Source organism: Solea senegalensis, linkage group LG19 (genome assembly GCF_019176455.1).
Source record: "Solea senegalensis isolate Sse05_10M linkage group LG19, IFAPA_SoseM_1, whole genome shotgun sequence".
NCBI lineage: Eukaryota > Metazoa > Chordata > Actinopteri > Pleuronectiformes > Soleidae > Solea > Solea senegalensis.
This window is the reverse complement of record NC_058038.1, coordinates 1,470,037-1,492,511: the sequence shown is the minus strand read 5'-3', so window position 1 is coordinate 1,492,511 and position 22,475 is coordinate 1,470,037. Positions and strand designations below refer to the sequence as shown.

General features: G+C 45.1%; 1 protein-coding gene across 1 annotated transcript; it reads left to right on the top strand.

The window, feature by feature from the left end:
* Positions 1-998: 998 nt before the first annotated feature.
* On the top strand, positions 999-22,080 carry slc25a23b (solute carrier family 25 member 23b). The gene is made up of 10 exons (XM_044051750.1): positions 999-1,537; positions 12,727-12,850; positions 12,948-13,035; positions 14,183-14,294; positions 14,763-14,921; positions 15,290-15,442; positions 15,555-15,668; positions 18,821-18,988; positions 19,867-20,017; positions 21,131-22,080. Exons 1-10 carry the CDS (start codon positions 1,337-1,339, stop codon positions 21,310-21,312), a joined length of 1,452 nt encoding a protein of 483 aa, XP_043907685.1. The 5' UTR covers positions 999-1,336; the 3' UTR covers positions 21,313-22,080.
* The last annotated feature ends 395 nt before the right edge of the window (positions 22,081-22,475 follow it).

Genomic DNA, 22,475 nt, shown 5'->3' with positions numbered 1-22,475 from the left:
AACAAATAACATGGACTTGAATGGTGCTGCACACATTAGTCACCTGACAAGACTGAAGCCTGTCAAGCAAACTGTGTGACTGTTATGAGAGGAACAGATTTAGACCAACAAGAGCTAAATACTGAATCCATCTCTAAATGCCAGGAACATTAGTCCCTCTGTTAACAGGTAGCAGGTGACTCACTGACATCACCAGTGTGTGCAGTGCTGACTCTGTCTCTCTCTATCCCATGAGTACTGACTCAGCACATCACTGTCCTCTGCTGAGCGTCACAATCCCCATTATCACTGCTATTAATAGCAATAATCTATCAATGTTTCATTTTAATCACACGCATGAATGCAGCTTCTACATCCATGAATGAAACGTTCAGATCTTTGACTTAAAGTCACTGTTGTGATTGTCATTTATACAACTTTAGCTACAAAGCAGATACAATTCTAATGCTAAGGATATAAAAGTATATAAATACAGTATATGTATAATTTACTGGTGCCTCCCAGTGTTCGATCAGGTGGAACTCCACCTGTGCTCCGCCCCTTTACCTTGTATCACTGCCATTTCTGACATAAGATAATAATATTATGCTGGACACGTGTGCCCCAGAGCAGTGGTTCCCAAAGTCTGGGTCTGGACCCACAGATAGGTCATGGGAGAGTTTACCATCATTAAAAAAAACTGCAAAGTGATTGTATTAAAATGATCATTTTCACACATTAATTTATATATATAATATATAATATATAATATATATAATAATCTTGGAATAAATATTCTCTAATGATCTAAATGAGGAAACTGGATGGAAATATCTTCTAATATAGCGACACATTTACGCTCATATCTGTAAAATCTGATGTCGTTTTGAATTAATAATGTTTGGTCAATTATTCACAGCTTCATTATGTACACATTATTGTGTGTGTGCGTGTGTGTGTGTGTGCGCGGGGGCGTAGTCGGTAGTCACGTTTGTTTCGTGCTGCTTTGGGATGTTCTGACCTCGCGCACTAACATTTTACTAACAGCTGACAGCGCGCGCGTCGCGCGCACGCACGCACGCGGATACGTCGCTGCGGCAAAATCTCATGATTCACGCTCGCACCCTTTCTGTGAAGGATACTGAGGCAGCGCGTGGATTTGTGTGACAGATATGAGCGTGTAACTGACACGGGGATTAACGCTCTGACCCACATCCACGCGTCCGCGTCCCAGCGTGCTGTGCGGTAGCGCCGCACTCGGTTCGGTTCGGCTGTGACACAGTGTAATGCTCGGCTGTGGACCTGACTGTGGACCTGACTGTGGACCAGCACCGTACACCGGCTGTCTCTCCTGCACATGGGCGAAGACGAGCAGCGGTTCTGCGCCCGGACACACCGCGAAGGAGACAAGGGAGCGGCAGAGGACGCGGCGGACAGGGAGAGGAGATATGAGGAGCTGTTCCAGCAGCTGGACCTCAACAAAGATGGCAGGGTGGACATCAGCGAACTGAGGACCGGACTACTGGCCCGGGGTTTACACCGAGGAGAGGCGGAGGAGGTAAGGAGAGGAGAGGTGAAGTGAGGACCAGTGAGCACAGGTGCATCATGTGGACAGTCCAGAGCAAGACATGGCATTAAAATACTAAATAACTAAGTAGTTTATATAAAGTCACGTTGTTGTGGAGAGTGATGAAAGGGAGAGCTGAAACAACAACAGGGAAGTGAACTCTGTGTTGCCATGGAAACTGCTCACTCTCTCGCACCAAAGTCCATTGAGAAAAACAGTGATAATTCTGTGGTGCGTCTCTGGCGTCATGAGGCGTTTGAGTAACTTCACACTGACGTCACTCCTAGTTCCAATTTCCGATGTAAATATATGTAGGATACCAAGATGGCTGCCACCTGTGTGTGTGTGTGTGTGTAAGGGCCATTTCCACTCTTTTATAATCTAATGTTATCGTCACTAACAGGGAGTTGACTGCTTCTCATTTCTGAGAAAAACTGTTGAATAGTTTCTAGAAATAATAGAAGAGAAAAGTTAAATGGATGTTTGTAAGTTATAGCGTTGACTTAGTAAATCATCTACTGTTCTATTGCAGTGAGGTTAGGGTGATGAAACATTAACAATATCATTTTTTTTCAATGTCATTTTAACTCTAGGTCAATGTTAATGCAATGCATAAACACAGTCGAACACATAATTGTGAGTTAGGGTTAGACCCACAGGGGGACCCCTCTTCCACCACTGCAAAGCCCCAACTGGCGCTGTGCCTGGGGCAGACTCATGGTATCAGTAATGATCCATCTGCAGGTTCACCTCCAGAAACCTTGTGACAACTTACTTACTTCCTCTAGATCAGGGGTCTCAAATTCAATTTGCGCATGAGTTAGAGTCTGTGTGAAACTGTCCAGTCTTCTCAATCTTTATTAATAAAGGTTCAGAACATGAACATTGGTTTAACTGGTACTACTTCTGCTTCCTTTACTATACCTACTGCTCCATGCTGGTAGAGACCTGGCAGCGTTTCCCCTTACACAGCTGAGACACATTTGGTTTGAGGGATGAAGTAGATGCTTGAAGATGCTCATATTCTTTCCACTAGATGTCACGTTTCAAGCAAGTGGCTAAGTTTGCTAACTCACGCTGGCTAACTTCTCTACAAACACCACTGGAAGCTGTCATGAGCCAGCGGTCGTCAAACCTAGTCTTTTGGTACCTGGTTCACAGAAGTAATAAACAACTTGCATGAATATTTGCGACTAAACGATGTTTTATTTTGAAAAATGACCGGATTCTCTCCATTACATCCGTGTATGACTCACTCTTGACGTATGTTATGATGCTTGGCTCCTGTCTTCGTGACATTACCACAATCCCACAGTCAGTCTTATCCTAGAACTTCCCACTAACGGGCCATTGACTCGCGGTTATATCCTGGTTGCAGTGAGGGTTGACTTGACTTCTAGCTTACTAGCCATTTTGGCCGGTGATGCATGAGGGAATCATACCAGTCAGAGCCTCTCTACTAGTGCAACCAACCAGCGTGAGAAACCATGGAAACAGAAAACACAAAGAAGAAGAAAAAGAATGAATGAGCGAAGCAGAAGGTACACATTTCTGCGGCCCCAGGAAGTGGCGAGGTCCCGGGCGGGGGGTCGCTGTACTGCCCCGAGCCTTTCCAAGCTGGCCTAGAGCCGGTCGCGGCGCACCACCGGTGGAGGAAATGCTGCTTGTTCATTCATTCTTTTTCTCCTTCTATCAAAGAAGGGAGGGAGCTAGCTAAAGTAAATTAAAAAGTAGCCTTACTTAAACTAAATGTGGTGGTGGTTGTTTGGACAGACGTCTGGCGGTGAGAAGAGAGGCAGGGGATGAGATTGAGAATATCAACAACAATGTGTGCGAAATGAAAAAAAAGAAAGTTCAATGCCAAATGGCTGACGGGTCGTAAATGGCTTGTGTTTGATCACGAAAATGTCGTCATGTTTTGTAAGGACATGTACGCAAAAGGAAAAAAATAAAACAAACAATTTCGTGATGGGAACTAATAATTTTAAAGTCGAGGCTGTAAAGGACCACGAGAGTGCCCGGAGTCATCATTAGAGCCTAAGGATTAAATCCGCCATAAGAGTTCGCATTGAAGAGAGCCTTGCTGGGAGAAGCCTTTCTTTATTAAAAATGTCGAGTAGCCTAAGTGAATTAACGTTAACGTTACTATTTACATGTTTCAGAATCAGTGCATTTAATATGATACAGTGACATACATGTCTTTACAAAAAGATAATACTATGATATGATAATTAATTTCAGGGTGGGCTTGAAGATAGGAGCGACATACACAAATGAATACCAGGCAAAAGATAAGGTAGAGCTCTGAAATTTTTGAAAAATTTGGCTAGTGGAAATTCTGGCTGGTGATCAAAAAAGTTGATTTAGAACCCTGACTGTAACTAATGAAGGAGTGCCAGAAAAACAAATCAATAACTGTTGCCTCACAGCAAGAACTTCACCAGTGTGGATGCTGTTTTTTTTTTTTAGATACTTTATATTAATCCCCTTAGGGAAATTATTCTCTGTATTTTGACCCATCCAAGAATTAGGAGCAGTGGGCTGCCACACTGAGTAGCGCCCGGGGAGCAATGGGGGTTGGGTACCTTGCTCAGGGGTACCCTGAGCCCTTTCGACCTGGTGGGAACTTGAACCAGCGACCTTCCAGTTACTAGCCAAGTTCCCTTTCCACTTGGCCACACACATCATTGGCCACGATGATCGATTTTGTGATTGTTTCATCGGATCTGAGGCCGCATGTTCTGGACACTCGGGTGAAGAGGGGGGCTGCTTTTTGCAGATGATGTGGTCCTCATGGCTTCGTCGGCCTGTGACCTTCAGCGCTCAATGGATCGGTTCGTGGCCGAGTGTGAAGCGGTTGGGATGAAGATCAGCACCTCAAAGTCTGAGGCCATGGCTCTTAGCAGGAAACTGGTGGATTGCCTTCTCCGGGTAGGGTATGACTCCTTGCCTCAGGTGAAGGAGTTCAAATATCTCGGGGTCTTGTTCACGAGTGAGGGGACGAGGGAACGGAAGATGGGCCGGAGAATCGGAGCGGCTGGTGCGGTACTGCATTCGCTTTGTGATGAAAAGGGAGCTGAGCCGGAAGGCAAAGTTCTCGATCTACCGGTCAATCTTCGTTTCTATCCTCACCTATGGTCATGAAGGTTGGGTCATGACCGAAAGAACGAGATTGCGGGTACAAGCGGCCGAAATGGGATTCCTCAGGAGAGTGGCTGGCTTTTCCCTTAGAGATAGGGTGAGAAGCTTGGTCATCCGGGGGGAGCTCGGAATAGAACCGCTGCTCCTTCACGTTGAAAGGAGCCAGTTGAGGTGGTTCGGGCATCTGGTGAGGATGCCTCCTGGGCACCTCCCAAGGGAGGTGTATCAGGCACGTCCAGCTGGGAGGAGGCCTCGGGGTAGACCTAGGACAAGGTGGAGAGATTACATCTCCACTCTGGCCTGGGAACGCCTCGGGATCCCTGTCGGAGCTGGTCAATGCAGCTCAGGAAAGGGAAGTTTGGGGTCCCTTGCTGAAACTGCTGCCCCCGCGACCCGGCCCCGGATAAGCGGAGGATGATGATGATGATGATGATGAAAGATGGTTTATGTTATATTCTGTTTGTGTGGGGATATACAGCACATGTACTGCAACATATACAGCAACATATACAGTACATATACAACACATATACAGCACATATACAGCAACATATACAGTACATATACAGCACATATACAGCAGATATACAGCAACATATACAAAACATATACAGCACATATATAGCAGATATACAACACATATACAAAACATATACAGCACATATACAACATATACAGCACATATACAGCAGATATACAGCAACATATACAAAACATATACAGCACATATATAGCAGATATACAACACATATACAAAACATATACAGCACATATACAACACATATACAGCACATATACAGCAGGGCCTTAGAACAGCACCACAGCTTTAATGGCTCTGTTCCATTCTGGTGTACAGTGAGGAAGTATCAGGTGCTTAAAGCGGAAGCTGTTTATGAAGACAAATTACATAACATTTGAATTATAATTCATGACATTATCAGGTTGAAAGAGAATGCTACTGTAGGTTATTTTAAAGGAATACTTCATTTAGTTTTGTATTACTAGAACAGGGGAAGTATTTTTGAACAATGGTGCTTCACAACCTCAGTTTCCCCTGAGTTGAGATATATCTTCCTTCTTCTCTTTGTTACGTGTCCACCAGTGACACTTGGTCCGAGGCTTGAATCTGCAACGCTGATTCCGCACTTTTTAGAACCACTCGTAGGGGGACGGGTCCCCCTCTTTGCTAACAGTAACACTAACAGGACAGATGTGTAACAGATGGACACGTAACAAAGAAGAGAAGTAAGATATTTCTTGGCTCATGGGAAACTGAGGTTGTGAAGCACAATTTTTCAAAATACTACTAAATTCAAACCGGTGAAGTATTCCTTTAAAATTCTGATCTTTTAATAGTAGTTTCAACATCAGCCTTAGTGACACTGCCACATCATGTCATTAATCAGCCTCTCATCTGTGTGGCCTGGTTACAACTCCACAGAACAGTCAACCTGTTCCACTTTACAGAGGAATTCAAGCCTCTGTGGATGAATGTTTAAACGATGTGTAACACACACCTGCCACACTCCTGATGTAACCTCCCTTACTTATCCTTGGTTGGACACTGGGCTCAGCATTAAAACTGCAAATGTTACAGACATAAGATGTGTGCTGCTTTCTCCTCACTGTTAAATACCAAAGTCGGTTCATGGTCACACAGGACCTGGTGGTTCACTGCTGCCTCGTGTGCTTTGTGTGACTTGGTTAAATAATAATCACACTGAACAAAAATGACTGTAATAATTTTCTACTGCTTCGTACGCCACACACTGGGGGGTGTAGCCAATCCCAGCTGACATAGGGTGCGAGGCAGGGTTACAGCCTGGACGGGTCACCATTCACTGTCACACTCACACCTGAGTGTCCCATTAACCTCTGCATGTTTTTGGACTGTGGGAGGAAACAGATTCAAACAGGCAAAAAAGATGAAGCACTCTAATTTTCCAAAGATATGGTAGACTTACACGGACACAGCCCAAAATCACCTTCTTCTTGTTCCTTCTATGTTTTGGGACATGGGACACATGGCAGCCGTGGTCGAGGTTCACTTTATGGTCATTCAGCATGTAAAAACATGGAAAACAAAATTGTTACTCAGGTCTTAGAGAAATATAAATATACAATAAATACCTAAACCAATAGAAATACACAAAAAACAGAACTTTGCAAGTCTGCTCACTATTCTCTGTACAGAGCTCCCCAACAGTCCGTGGTGTCATGTTCACACTGGTCAGCATCTGTTATTCTTGCCATTCAAAAAAAAAGCTGTTCTGATGTTGTGTGGCCCCTCACTCACGCACACACACTCTATTCCTCTGTCATGATGAGCGTCTAAAATAAAGCTTTCGTTGCCTTGATGTTATAGCCGGTACCCACAGGGTGTGTGTGTGTGTGTGTGTGTGTGTTGACTTAAATTAGAGTCAACATCCTGTGTAGTTCTACTTTAAAAGCATAATGAATAATACATTAAACCATGAAACCTAGTCAATCAGAGTTAAAACTGAGTCTTCAGCCTCAGCCGAGGGAAGGTGAGGTCCATTCTGATGTTCATGTCCTCCACAGATAACCACTGTGTCTCAAACCTGGAAAGGACTATGTCGTCAAATGTCTTATTTTTTTCCAAAAAGTAAAAATAAGAAACCAGAAAATATTCACGTTTAAGAAGCTGAATCAGAAAACACTCAAACCGATTCATTTATGATCAAAATAGATTCATGTAGTAATTGATTAATAATGGAGTCATTGTTTCAGCCCTATTTTAATTTAAGGAAGTAAAGTCACAGATTCACAGAACACTGTCCAAGTCACAACTGCACACACTCGTGTCCTTACAAAGTCACCTGCCCATATAGATGAATGGATGATGAATGGATGAATGATGGATGGATGAAGTCACTTTAAAGGTTAAAGACTGCACTTCATAGTTTGGCTTACTTGAAGCTCTTACTTACTTCTAGCTCTTATTTGTACCCAAATATTTAAATGCACTTATTGTAAGTCGCTTTGGATAAATAAGTAATGTAATGTAAAAGACTGTGTCTTTAACCTAACCTTGACTGTGATTGTTTATTAATTATAACGATAATAATGATAATAATAATAATAACAATATTAATAAATCAAAGAAGTGAGGCCGTGCAGTCGTACTTCAGCTACTAAACTCACAGTGGAACTTTAGTTAAAGAAACAGTGTCAAATATTAACATGTTTATTTTGTCACAACTTAAAACAAAACACATGACTCAGTAAAACTTAATTCTTTAACTGAACAGTGAGGTTCCTACAAATCCTCTGTGAGGTCATGTGATGGATGTATAGGGGGCCTCAATAGCTCTGCTGTAAGTGATTGAGGAATAGTATTGATATTCAACAATCCGATTTATGTTTTATGCTACAATCAGAATTTACCTCCTCATCTTCCACTTTGAGAAGTTCCTGTTTTGTCCAATTAATTACTGTTAATTACCATAAGTTCCTCTATCTTTAATAAACTGTAAATAAAAAATACTTTTAAAAAACTGTACCTGGATATTCATCACACGCATGCACACATCGTGACGTAATACCAACAAAGTGACCTGGGTGACGCAAACGACCTGTATAAATCTTCTCGCCTTTTTTGTCGCCTACGCCAGTAACCCTGTAATCTCAATGGTTAGAGCTGCAGATTTGCCCTCCAGAGGCTGCGTAGTCGGCTCTCATCCCCACTGTGCGGATTACCAGGTAAGTATTGATTTCCCTCGCCAGCGGGCGTGCTTTGTTCCCACTTAGCGTCTCCGCTCAGCCCTGGTGATGAAGCATGGGTTGACTACGGTGTGTACATTGCTGACGTAAACTTCCAGCTGCTGCCCGGTCTTGTGGAAGTGCCATTGCCTCTCTCATGGTGTACAAGAGGGTGTTTCTGTCTCAAAGAAGAGACGAGAGGGTGCTGTATCCTTAGCTCTTAAAGTGGACACTTTGGCCTCTGAGCTTGCCCCAGATTAAGGCCCTCCTCCTTAACTTGCAGCCTGGAGGCTCTGCTGCCATGATGCTGCCACTCAGGAGCCAGGGTGAGAGCGATAGCCTGGCCTCCGTGCACGATGATACTAGCCAACATGATGAAGACATGCTGTCAATTGCTGCCTCCGGAATTTTTTTTACTGGGGATGAAACAGGGGACAGAGAGGAGCTTGAGTGACTGACCCTGAGTGACTGACTCCCATGGGTCGGGTGCAGGATCCTCAAGGGATGCTGAGACTGGTTCTCCCACAGTTAAGCAGGCTATTCAATTAGCCATCTCACAGCTTGAGTTGGATGGTGCCCCTGTAGAGGCTGCTCCCTCCAATGCCTTTTTCAAACATACCCCACAACCATCTGGCTTTACAGTTCCACCCTCTGAGCCATACATTAATGAACTTCAGAGGTGTTGGCTGGACCCCAAAGCTTTCCTTCATCTGCCAAGTGACTGTAGGGCTTTGGCTGCCATGAAGGGTGCGGCCCAGTATGGACTAGAGCAGATGCCTGCTGTTGATGCTTCTACCGCTTCTTAGGCCTGATGCCCGTTGACCACGCCCCAAGTGTAGGATCACTGATGACCTCCTAACTAAGAGCTATGATATAGCAGCTCACTCCAGGCATTTACCTGGATGACCGCCAAGTGTGGCTTGCTCAGTCCCATGTAGGGAAAAGCCATGTAGGAGGACACTACGCATGCTACCTGTCATTCCAGGTCAGATGTTTGGACCTGCAGCCCAGCAGGCTTTGGAGCGAAGTGTGCAGGTGGCTAAGATCAAGAAACAGTTTTCTGACTTACGTCAGCCATAATCGTCTAGGCCAAGACACGCTGCTGCTCCCTGTCCAGCAGTCAATACTCAGGGGGACTCAGGAGCCAGCCGCCCCTCATTCCAACGGGAGCGTTTCCGCAGGTCTCCTCAGCAGCCTGCCTTTCGGGTGCCAAGGGACAAGGCATCTAGATATGGGTTATCTGCTGATCGACGCTCCCCGGCACCCAAAGGTAGTGGGAGTCAAACCTGACTCCACGGACCAAGGCGCCAGCCATTTCTCCCCACAACATCTGAGCAACTGGGAGGCCATGACCTCAGACCCTTGGGTGTTGTTAACTCTTTCCAATGGGTACAGTATTCAGTTCAGGTGTTGACCCCCCCAAGTTCAACGGGGTCAGGACGACTATTGTAAAGGACTCCCTAAAGTCTTTGGCTCTAGAGTGGGAGACTTCAGTGCTTCTGGAGAAGGGCACCATACAGTGTAGATTGATCGAGAGGGTTCTACTCGACGTATTTTCTTGTTCCAAAAAAGGTCGCCGGCTTTCGCCCCATCCTCGATCTCAAACGGTTGAACAAGTTCATAAAAGTTCTTCGTTTTCACATGCTTTGCACAACAGATGTTCTTCAGGCTGTTTCAGAGAGAGTCTGGTTCACAAGGGTCGATTTGAAAGATGCTTATATTCATGTGCCAATACCACCACAGGCAGTTCCTTCGGGGGTCAGGCATGGAGTGGGGTGGAGTGGCTCAGTGGTTAAGACCGGTACCCTGTGTGCGAAATACATCATGGTCACAAGTTCGACTCCACCCCTGGCTGATTGTACTCAATTCCATTGTAAAGTCGCTTTGGATAAAAAGCGTCTGCTAAATGACATGTAGGGCCCTATCTTGCCGATCTGAAACGTAAGTAGCTTTGTGGGTGGATCTTGGGCACTGTTGCTATTATGCTGCCGGGATAAATGACTCTTGCGCCCGGCACAAATCCAGGAGTGATTCTCAGCCGAGGAGCCTGACATCCTCGTCAGGGTCGTAAAAGACCGAGAAGTGGCTTTGTATGGGGAGGGGAGAAACCCACCCAAATTAGTTTTCGTTAAACAGGCATGGGAGGAAATCGCAACAATTGTATCTATGGCAGACATCGCACCAGTGCCCATAGATAAGCCGCACCATTGTATGAGCTGCAGGGTCCAAAGCAAGTGAAAAAAGTAGCGGCTTATAGTTCGGTAATTACGGTATGTACTGTTTGCAAAAATGGGAACGGCTTCCTTGTAGATGAGAGAAGCAAAGTGGATGCACGTTGTGCACAGGCTACATTAAGGCCAAGTGTGCGCCCTTAAAATAGCATCTGAATAAGCGCCACTTTAGACTAGGTTTTTCCTGGTCTGTGGCGGAAATGTTTTTTGAATCAGCAAAATAGCACCAGGGAACGTTTGCGCCGGAACACGCCTCCTCGGAACCGGCCCCCGGAGCGCAAGTTCATTCCCTATTATAGGGACCTGTGCTTGCGGAGGGAAAATTCCAATGTGCGTCGAGTGCAAAATAGGAATTGTACAAGCTCCAGTGTACAAAGTCAATTGCGCTGAGTGCAAGATAGAGCCCGTAATGTAATACCAGTTTTGCGTGGTCCCCTTCGGGCTTTCACTTTCTCCTTGGATATTTACCAGGTGCATTGCGGCTGCACTTTCACCTCTGCAGAGCAGCGGTGATTAGATCCTTCCTTACTTGGACGACTGGCTCATATGCTCCGCAACCCGCGAGCAGGCCATCCACGACACGTGTGTGGATGAATCATGTGACCCAGTTGGGTCTTACTGTGAATTTTGGAAAGAGCTGTTTGGTTCCCAGCCAACGAGTTGTGTTCATCGGGGTTGTCCTCGACTCAATGTTGATGAAGGCCTCCCCCTCCCTGCAGAGGGTGGACGACATTCTTCTCAACAGGGAGACCTGGCCTCTTCCACTGAGACAGGATTCTTCTGTCGCAGTTGGGGGGAGCATTTGGCATACTCACCCAGAGTACCTTCAGCTGCATGTTTGGCCCCTGAAGGGCTTGACTCTTTGCTAAATTTGTGTGATCAGGCTGTAACCAGTGCCTATAACCAGTGATTGTGCGTCCTCGACTGCTGTACGCCAACAGGTGGAAACTCTATTCTGTTTGGTGTGATAATCAGAATGTGAACCCAGAGCATTGTTCTGTGCCTGTACTTCTTAGGTACTTGCAAATGTTGTTAGATAGAGGGCTCTCTGTCTCTACTATAAAGGTATATGTGGCTACTATCTTGGCTCAACATGCCCATGTGAATGATTGATCTGTGGGCTCATCCTGGTACGGCCTCCACATGTTGGTCGGGTGCCTTCATGGGATTTGTTGGTCGTCCTGGAAGCCCTGTGTTCTCCTCCATTTCAGCCCCTGGAACATCTCAGATGGCTGTCTGGTAAGACTGCTTTTCTTCTTGCCATTACATCTGCATAGCGGGTTTGTGAGCTTCATGCCCTGTCCATTGCTGGGGACTGTTTGCGTTGCAGTTCTGATGGATCAGGGGTTACCATGTGGCCAAACCCCTCTTTCCCTCGTAAGAGGCTTTCTGCTTTTCATGTTAACCAACCTATCAGTTTGATGGCCTTTGCCCCGGAGTCAGGGGCGTAGGGTCCACGTTGTGATTCCAACTTACTCTGTCCTGTTCGAGCTCTGAGACAGTACATAGAGGTTTCGGCTGGGTTTCATAAATCCAACACTCTATTTGTGTGTCATGGTGGGTACAGGAAGGGCTGTGCCTTGTCTAAACTGAGGCTCTCGCATTGGGTTGTTGATGCCATTTCTCATGACTACAGGCTTAAGGGCCTTCAGATCCCTCCAGTGAAATGTCACTTGAATTCTGGATGACTGCCAGAGTTTGTTGTCACAATCTTGACTAGAAGATTCTGTAGACAATCTCTGGATACCAGCCTCCTTTATACAGGTCGCTTGCGTCACCCAGGTCACATGACTTTGTTGGTACTAGGTCTCGATCTGCGCATACGTGTGATGAATATCCAGGTATTACATACCGTCACTGGCGGTCATCCAGAATTCATAGAACCTAAATCATTTGTTGATCCAAGTGTAAATCTTCATGTGATACATGTTTAGCTATAAACCGGTGCATCCACTGCCTCTTTGGTCAAACACGCTCTTCCCCGATCACTTTCTGAAGGTCAGAGCTGTCGCCCGTCTCTCTGTCACCCGTCTATCTCCTCCATCCCTGCACTGAACGACTCACGCTCCCTCTCTTTACTCCCAGATCGTCCTCGAAAGTGACACCAACCACGATGGCCTGCTGGACTTCCAGGAGTTCTGTCAGTACTTGCACGCTCACGAGAAGAGACTCCGGCTCATGTTTCACAGCCTCGACCGCAACAACGATGGTGTGGACATGCTGAACACCCACAGACACACACTCTGAACACCCACAGACACACACACTTCAAACACATGACATCACGTCTTTCCTCTGCTCTGCAGGTCACATTGATGTGGGGGAGATTCAGCACTCACTGCACAAGCTTGGTGTGGATGTCACGCTTGAGCAGGCCTCCAGAATACTGCAGAGGTTCATTCTCTTTGTTTTGTTGTGTTCTCTTCTGTTTGAGTCATGTGACCGAGCTGTTTGTCGGAGGCTGTTTGCATGAAGCAGTCACCTCTCACTTCATCCTCGCCTTCATTCTCTGAGTTAACTCTATAAACTAGAATAATAAAATAATATTACTGATGTTATATTTAGTTTGATCGTTTGTCGTTCCACAACTGCAGTAACAGGAAGTTGTCACGCTTCACACGTCTGTGCTGGTGTGTGAGGGCCACCGTAGTTACCTGAGTCCTCTGTGTGTCAACTAATAACTCTTTAGTGTGTGTTTCACAGCACACACTGCACATTATGACACAGCGCTAGTACTGCAGGGGATGAGCTAAACCGGACAATTTAGCATTGGATGCTACTCGTTATTCACTACTTTACACTACTTCTGGTTTTCCCATTCAAATATCAGACCGATGCCAGTTAACAACCTGAAAGTGCTGTCGTCGTTCTCATGTTGTGTTGTTTGTTATTTAAACTTGTGTTCTTGATCATAAAGATAAACACAAGTAGAAACAACAGTTTCACACTGAGTCTGAGTAGAGAAGTGTAGAGAATTCACTGTTTTTATTATAAATATTAAAGAAAATCAGAAAGGACTGCTGCTCTCTCTCTCTCCCTCTTCACTCTCTCTCTCCACTCTCTCTACCTCTCTCTCTTCTCTCTCTCACTCTCACTCTCTCTCCTCACTCTCTCACTCTCTTCACTCTCTCACTCTACCTCTCACTCACTCTCTCTCTCTCCTCTCTCACTCACTCTCTCTCTCTCTCTCTCTCTCTACCTCTCCTCACCCACTCCTCCCTCTCTCCTCCCTCACTCTCTCTCTCCTCTCTCTCCTCCTCTCACTCTCCCTCTCTCTCTCTCTCCTCCCTCTCTCCCTCTCTCTCCCTCACCTCTCCTCACTCACTCTCTCTCTCTCTCACTCTCTCTCTCCTCACACTCTCTCTCTCTCTCTACCTCTTCTCACTCTCTCTCTCTCTCTCTCTCTTTCACACTCTCACACTCTCTCTCTCTCACTCTCTCTCTCTCTCTCTCTCTCTCTCTCTCTCTCTCTCTCTCTCTCTCTCTCTCTCTCTCTCTCTCTCTCTCTCTCTCTCTCTCTCTCTCTCTCTCTCTCTCTCAGTATGGACCGGGACGGGAATTTGACCATCGACTGGAATGAGTGGCGTGATCATTTCTTGTTCAACACCTTCCACAACATGGAGGAGATCGTCCACCACTGGAAACACTCGCATGTGAGTGAAGATAATACTGATTAACATTACTGAAGCATTTATGAATGTTATTAAGTTATTAATAGTTAATGTTATTATTAATGTGACTGTAAATGTAACAGCATTACTTAATCCAAGTTTTCCTTTACCTTAATCCCTTTTGGATCCTAACTATAATTCCTCACTTCATAATAAGCATTACTTCACTGCAATTGAGCAGTTATTAGCCATTAAAAGCCTTTATTAATGTTCCTTGAGACACATCATATTGTAAAGTGGGGAACAAATGTTCAGTGACTGAGTTCAACGCATAAAATACCCAGAGTTAGAATTATTGTTCTATGTGTTTCATGAAATAAAATGCAGAAGAATCATTCTTTAACAATTCTTTAACGATTCGTCGTGCCCCACAGCATGTTGTGAAGCTTGCACTTGATTATCAGCTCCTTCCTGATCCTGATCCATGGTTTATATTTCTCTCCTCTGCAGATGTTGGACATCGGGGAACAGCTGACGGTGCCAGATGAGTTCTCAGAGCGGGAGCGGCGCTCAGGTCTGGTGTGGAGGCAGCTGGTTGCCGGAGCCATGGCAGGAGCGGTGTCTCGGACAGGAACTGCCCCTCTCGACCGTCTCAAAGTCTTCCTACAGGTGGGTCGTTTCACTGCCAGAGAAAGCTCAGGGTTGTCATGGAAACCACACTATAGTCCAGCGTTGAGTCCAAGGAAAGTCTGTGTCTGATTATGTAGGTTGGGTTTGAAGTGTAGTGCTCTTCTCTGGCGTCTTTAAATAGCTGACTTATAAATAAAACCTTAATGTAAAGGAAGAATATTTGGGCTCACCCAGTGGTGAAGTGACCAGCATTGTTTCCTCTCAGCAGGAAGGTCAAGAGTTCTCCCCATGTTCTTGTTATTTCTTGAAATCCTGAAGAAGATTCAAACAAATGAGATATAAAGGGCTTCTATTTTGCTGCATTTGGGGATTCTGAACACCTGTGTCTGTTGTGTCATGAATCACAGGTGCATGGCTCTGCTTCCCGGGGGATGAATCTGTGGTCTGGACTGAGGGGGATGGTCCAGGAGGGAGGCGTGTCCTCACTGTGGAGGGGAAACGCCATCAACGTCCTTAAGATCGCTCCTGAATCAGCCATTAAGTTTATGGCCTATGAACAGGTCAGAACACTGGAGTGTGACTGACAGAGAAGAGTTGATTTATGGAACTGAAACATCATGTCTTCTCCTTCCTCTTCCTCTTCTCTTTCCTCTTCCTCTTCCCTCTCTCCAGATCAAGTGGGTGATCCGAGGAAATAAAGACGGGGGCAGTTTGAGGGTACGAGAGAGGTTCATCGCTGGTTCTCTGGCAGGAGCGACTGCCCAGACCATCATTTACCCCATGGAGGTAAGTTTTGTTTTGTCTGCTGCTTCATCCTCCACATGAGGGTTATGGGATGCCACCATGTCAGCTGACATAGGGCTAAGGGCGGGGTCACTCCCTGGACAGGTCACCAGTCTATCAATAGATGTTAGACGTTTTCCAATAGACACGCCACACCTCGGCACAGTTAAGTTGTTTCCACTAGTGCTGTCAAGAGATAAAAAAAATTGAGTGAGTAATTAATTATGATCTGTAATTCTAATTAATCTCTTTTTTAATCTCACCTCAAAATTACTGAGAAAAGCCCTCAAAACAAATTGAGTTTTTTTCATTTAAATTAATTATTGTGGCAGATCAGAAGATTGATATATAACAAAAAGTGGTTTTATAAAGTTATTGTTTTGACAAACCATTTACATTCCGCTGTGTTCTTTTGTCAAACTCCAAATAATTAGAAAAAATAATAATAATAATAATATAATAAAATCAGGTCCATATAAAGTAGCCTGTCGCTAACAGACTTGTTCTCCTCCAGTTTAGTTTGGTGAAGAGCTTTGCTATGGCTCGCTAAATTGCTAATGTCTCCGCTGCTAACGTTGGTGCTTTGCATTGACGTGGTAGGCTAAACTTGAGCTGCTTCAGTGCTTAGCTAACTCCTTCTATCACTTTACATTTATTAACGGTTGTCGGGGCGTTTCAGAAACTCTCACATGCTCGTCCACGTTCACGTCTCCTCTCTGTAATCACCTCCTCACAATGACAGCACATATCCCCTCTCACCTTCTTCAGTCAATTGCTTCTGATCTTCTTCCTTTCCTCACCCACCTCATTAACACATCTCTGTCATCTGGTTGCTTTCCGGACTCTCTTAAAGAGGCCAGAGTGACCCCCCTCCTTAAAAAACCCACCCTTGACCCGTCTGAAGTAAATAACTACAGACCTGTCTCTCTTCTTCCTTTTCTCTCCAAAACTCTGGAGCGCGCTATCTTTAATCAACTCTCCTCCTACCTTCACCGGAACAACCTTCTTGATCCTCTTCAGTCTGGTTTTAAAGCAGGTCACTCGACCGAAACTGCACTTCTTGCTGTCACTGAGCAACTCCACACTGCCAGGGCTGCCTCTCTCTCCTCTGTGCTCATCCTCCTGGACCTTTCTGCAGCGTTTGACACAGTTAACCACCAGATCCTTACTTCCTCCCTTCAAGAACTAGGTGTCTCAGGCTCTGCACTTACCCTTCTCTCGTCCTATCTTCAAAACCGAACATACAGAGTAACCTGGAGAGGATCCGTGTCGGAACCCTGTCCTCTAGCTACTGGGGTCCCTCAGGGTTCTGTCTTGGGCCCTCTCCTCTTCTCTCTATACACCAACTCTCTTGGTTCGGTTATTCGCTCTCATGGTTTTTCCTATCACAGCTACGCCGATGACACCCAACTCATTCTCTCTTTTCCCAGCTCCGACACACAGGTAGCAGAACGGATCACCGCTTGTCTGACTGACATCTCTCAGTGGATGTCTGACCATCACCTGAAACTCAATCTCGACAAGACTGAATTTCTTTTTCTCCCAGGAAAGGGCTCTCCCACCACAGATCTAACCATCACCCTCGACAACTCTGTGGTAACTCCTTCTCACACCGCAAGGAACCTGGGTGTGACACTTGACGACCATCTCTCCCTCACTGCCAACATTGCTGCAACAGCTAGATCTTGCAGATACATGTTGCACAACATCCGAAGGATTCGGCCTCTTCTAACCCAGAAGGCGGCACAGGTTCTGGTCCAGGCTCTTGTCATCTCACGCTTGGATTACTGCAACTCCCTCCTGGCTGGTCTTCCTGCATGCGCTATACGACCTCTGCAACTCATCCAGAATGCGGCAGCTCGACTGGTCTTCAATTTACCAAAATTCTCCCACACTACACCGCTCCTCCGCTCCCTTCACTGGCTTCCTGTAGCTGCTCGCATCCGCTTCAAGACTCTAGTGCTTGCGTTCCATGCTACAAACGGATCCGGTCCAGCCTACATCCAGGACATGATCAAAACCTACACCCCAGCCCGCCCACTCCGCTCTGCATCGACAAACCGGCTTGCTGCTCCCTCACTGAGAGGATCACAGAGGCACTCGCAGAACTCGAGACTGTTCACTGTCCTAGCTCCCAAATGGTGGAACGATCTCCCCATCGACATCCGGACAGCTGAAAGCCTCCACATCTTCCGACGCCGACTAAAAACACATTTGTTCCGACTCTACCTCGACTAAGACGAAAAAAAAAAAAAAAAAAAAAAATATATATATATATTGCACTTATGACTAGCACTTCATAGTTTGTTCTACTTGAAGCTCTTACTTACTTCTAGCTCTTATTTGTACCCAAATGTTTAAATGCACTTTTGTAAGTCGCTTTGGATAAAAGCGTCTGCTAAATGACATGTAATGTAATGTAATGTCCACTTCAGGGTGCGACTGACCGTTGTTTTCTAACCCCAACAACTCAAGCACAAGAAGCCCAACAAATAAAAACAACTCACATACAGAAACAGTGCAGACTGTACACAGTCCACACAGAAAGGTCCTCAGAAGAACTGGGATCCAAAGCGTGTGGAGGCAGCAGCCTCTTTGTATGAAGTGTTTCTTTGACATTTCCAAACTGTGAGTCACTGAGGGAGGAGGAGCTACAGTGAGGAGGAGCTACAGTGAAGCTGCTGCTCTGCTATTTCCCAGAGGAACATGGGAGAAGTCGTTAGTATGTCCACAGGTCTGCTAGTTAGCCACCAATGTTAGCAATAGTACTGTTGGATGCTTTGTGAGCTGCTCACTCCCTGCACCAGAGTCCATGGAGAAACTCACAGCCTTCAGGAGTTGTTGATCCGTCAGTCAGCTCAGATGTATTATTTATGAACCTTGGTTTCACCTCACGGTCACTGGCAGCTGTAGACCAGCAGTTTCTCTGTGTTACAAACTCTTCAAACAGTTTCCAGACACAAAAGTATTCTAGGATTTGTTGAGCCTTTGGTTAAGTTAGTAGTTCTTGCTGTAAAATCAAGTTTAGGACGGGAATTTGACCGTGGAGTTCTGATTCCAAATGGAATGCAGCTTTAGAAGCTTAAAGGACCACTTCGGTCTCCTTGGATTGCTGACTCTTCCGTCCTCTTGTCCTGTCCCTCTTTGTCGAGCAGGTGTTGAAGACCCGTCTCACTCTGAGGACGACGGGTCAGTACTCGGGTGTGGCTGATTGTGCCAGACAGATCCTGAGGAGAGAGGGAGTACGAGCGTTCTACAGGGGCTACCTTCCAAACACGCTGGGCATCATCCCCTACGCTGGCATCGACCTGGCTGTTTATGAGGTACAGCTTTATTACACTGAGCTCTCCAAGTTAAAACACAGAGGGGTAAAAAGGCCGAGCATCATGGACCACAGGTTGAGATCCATAGGTCTAGAATATGTGAAAGTTTACAAGGGCCCAAAGAAATCAGCAATCTTTACTGTGTTATTATTATAATTATTATTATTATTATTCCTATTTCTAAGCCTAAATTTAAGTTAAAGTGTATATAAAACAACTGGTCTGTTCTCAGCTCTCATCATTAAACACTTTTAACTTTTTCAGCTTTCTTTACAGCGTGGGAAGGTTTATGTTCCACGTCAGCTACAAAGAAATCCATCACAGCAGTGTTTTTAAGATGGTGTCAAACGTGTTCAGAACTCATCACTTCATCACTTCATCACTTCATTCAGCTTCACAGAATCTGTTTTTAAACACAATCACACCAATTGCACATTGTCAATAACATGAATATAAGTGCAGTTAGCCGACAAATGCTTTAGAAACACATCCTAAACATGGAGTCATGGGTTTAAATACCTTTCAGTGAAGACACATGTGGTGAAAGCGGATTCAGGATCACATATGAGTTTAGCTGAATCCACTCAAGTCTTTTTTCACAGCTCTCTCGTGTGCGTTCAGTCGCTGTGGTCTTCTCATGTTTGGAGATGCTTTGGTCTGTTTGACTTCATGATCACTTCATGTATATATATCCACATGCTCCATGTCTCTGTAAAGGTGTTACAGTGCCACCTACAGGCCTGGTGTATGAACTGCAGTGGTTTCCAGTTGTGTGAAGACACTTCTCGTGTTTACGGAACCTCTTTTAAAAATGACAAAGAAAAGGATAATATGGAGTAAAACTCTGTTCCCTCTCCTCTCTGACCTCACTGTCACAGACTCTGAAGAACGCCTGGCTGCAAAGATACTGCGTGGATTCAGCAGATCCTGGAGTTTTAGTCTTGCTGGGCTGTGGAACCATCTCCAGCACCTGTGGTCAGCTGGCGTCCTATCCTCTCGCTCTCATCCGGACACGTATGCAGGCCCAAGGTAACAGATCATGTCGTCTGACATATAGATGATGGACTACCTTTCCAGAGCTACGTCACATGTACAGTTTGGGGTCAGAAAACACACTCGTCCCATTAACTTGTACAATAGTCCAACACATAAGATGTCTACTTGTAGCGTAGTTGGCTGTGAAAATAGAACCAGCAATGGTGTCAAGTTCTTCAGAATCCCTACAGCAGTGGTCTCAAAGTTGCGGCTTGGGGTTTTTATTTTTAAATGAATAGATTAATTTTGCATCATAAATGTGTTTTTTTTTATTGTTGCATATTAAAACAAGCACTTTTGAAATGATCTAATCCAACTTTATTTGTAAAGCACTTGAAAACAAACACAGTGGACCAAAGTGCTGCACAGAATAATGAATAAAAGACAGAAGAAGTAAAAGACGAGGCAATAAAAAAGGAATGCATACGGCGTATTGATATGTCATTTTGAGCTCATAACGTCCACTGCAACTGTTGCTTTTCCAAAAAGGGCTTCTTTTTTTACTTGACTGGCCCCCGACTGACCAGACGAGACCGTCATTGGCCCACAGGTCATTTGAGTTTGACCCCTGCCCTTCAGGATGGTCTGTGGCTCCAAGCATTACAAAGAGCAGACTGTGGTGATGCTACTGCGTTTGTAGCGCATGTAAGTTAGCATTTATCAGCTCTTACAGTTAGATTACCATGAAAAGCCTGGATTATCACAGACGTGTGTGAAACCTGTGCTGCCTAAAGTTATGTTGTGGTCTTGGACGTAGCTAGCTTGTAGTTAGCTGCCGGCTAGCGTGTTGCCAAGTAAACATGGTGTACTAACAACGTTCCTCGTAAGACTCGTATACACGTGTGCGGGCTAGCTTCATCTATAAGGTCAGAGTTGCTAATATCACGTACCCAATCTTTAATGGAAGCTGGCTCAGGCAGACTATTGTTCGCGGTGTGAAAGAACATATTGACAATGATCGTGTGGAGGAGCGTGGACATACATGCTAGCTACATGCTATTAGCTTACCTGTTTTACGTTTTCTGACTCCAAACTGCGCGCACATTCTTGCTAGGCTGTGAATGTTAGTCTACATGAGCCTCTGAAACCTCAGTCCTCTTCTTTCAGCCTCCATCGAGGGTAAACCCAAGCTGACCATGGTCGGCCAGTTCAAGTACATCATCTCCCATGAAGGTGTGCCAGGCCTTTATCGCGGCATCACCCCCAACTTCCTGAAAGTCATTCCTGCTGTCAGCATGTCGTACGTGGTGTATGAACACATGAAGAAAGTCCTCGGCGTGGGTCACTAAACAGACAAGAGTCACTGATGGTGATGCACACTGCACTTTGTGGTCCATACGTTCAGGTTCCTGCTGGTGTAACTTGCAGGTATTCTTACCATTGTGTCAGTGTGTATGAGTCGATTAAAGGGACAGTTCAGGATTTCTGTAGTGGGCTTGTATGAGGTACATAAGTGTAGTCGTTGTCTTTCATATGTGCATTTCTGGACTAAAGATTCTTACTGTAATATTGTAAACTCTGTAGTGCATGAGAGCAATGAAAGTAACGCAGGGTTCGCAGCATTTTCAGCTCATGAGATGTATTCAAAAATGAATCCTTGGCAGCTGCTGAGAGTGATTGGAGAAGAAATAATTTGTCAATCATGTCTTTTAAACATAGTTACAGAAAAGTTGCCTTAACTGATGGATAATCAGGTAAGCACTCACAATCAATGGATTTTATTCAATGAGCAATATGCTGTGTTTCCATCATGACTCTGAGAACAGGAGCTTTACTCGAGCGGCAACAAGACCTCAGGCTCTGTGTGAGAATAGACTCTGGGCATTGAAGAGAAAGTCAGCTGACTGTTGTGGGCGGAGCTCTGACCGCACCTTACCATTTCACTCCAATGTTAGAGGCTGGTTATAGACAGTCAGTACGACTGTACCTGATGGAAACACGGCTATAATCACCAGTGACTCCCTGTCAGTACCTCACGCAACCACATCCATGCTGTCCCTTTACCTCGCTGTGTGTTTTTATATACATACGTATATATATATATATATATATATACATATATATATATATATATATATATATATATGTATATGTAACAAGGTCCAGAGGTCACAGCTGAACAATCACCACATTTGAACCCTGCAGCCTGGGCTCTATTTTAAGAGGGGGGGGATAATGTCCCTGAAATACCGTGTGTGAAGTGTGGACGACACCACTGTGACACTTCTGAAACAGCAGGGTTCATTTCCACCACAGCAGCTCATGCTGTGTTACCTCACTCACTCACACAGGAATGGTAAACAGTGCTTATGCAGTTTTCTGGCTGTCGGCAAGTTTGTGTTTGTGTTTGTTTTATTTTATTATTTATATTAGAAAATGTTTCAAATCATATCGAGGTCAGTTTATACACATGTATGATGATGATGTTTTCATTCATTTATTCAATGAATAC

Bases quoted from the DNA above. Each gene is read 5' to 3' on its own strand.
- slc25a23b (XM_044051750.1), top strand. From the start codon at position 1,337: ATGGGCGAAGACGAGCAGCGGTTCTGCGCCCGGACACACCGCGAAGGA. The intron at 15,443-15,554 runs GTCAGAACACTG...CCCTCTCTCCAG, and splicing joins AGTTTATGGCCTATGAACAG to ATCAAGTGGGTGATCCGAGG. The intron at 15,669-18,820 runs GTAAGTTTTGTT...TTTGTCGAGCAG, and splicing joins CCATCATTTACCCCATGGAG to GTGTTGAAGACCCGTCTCAC.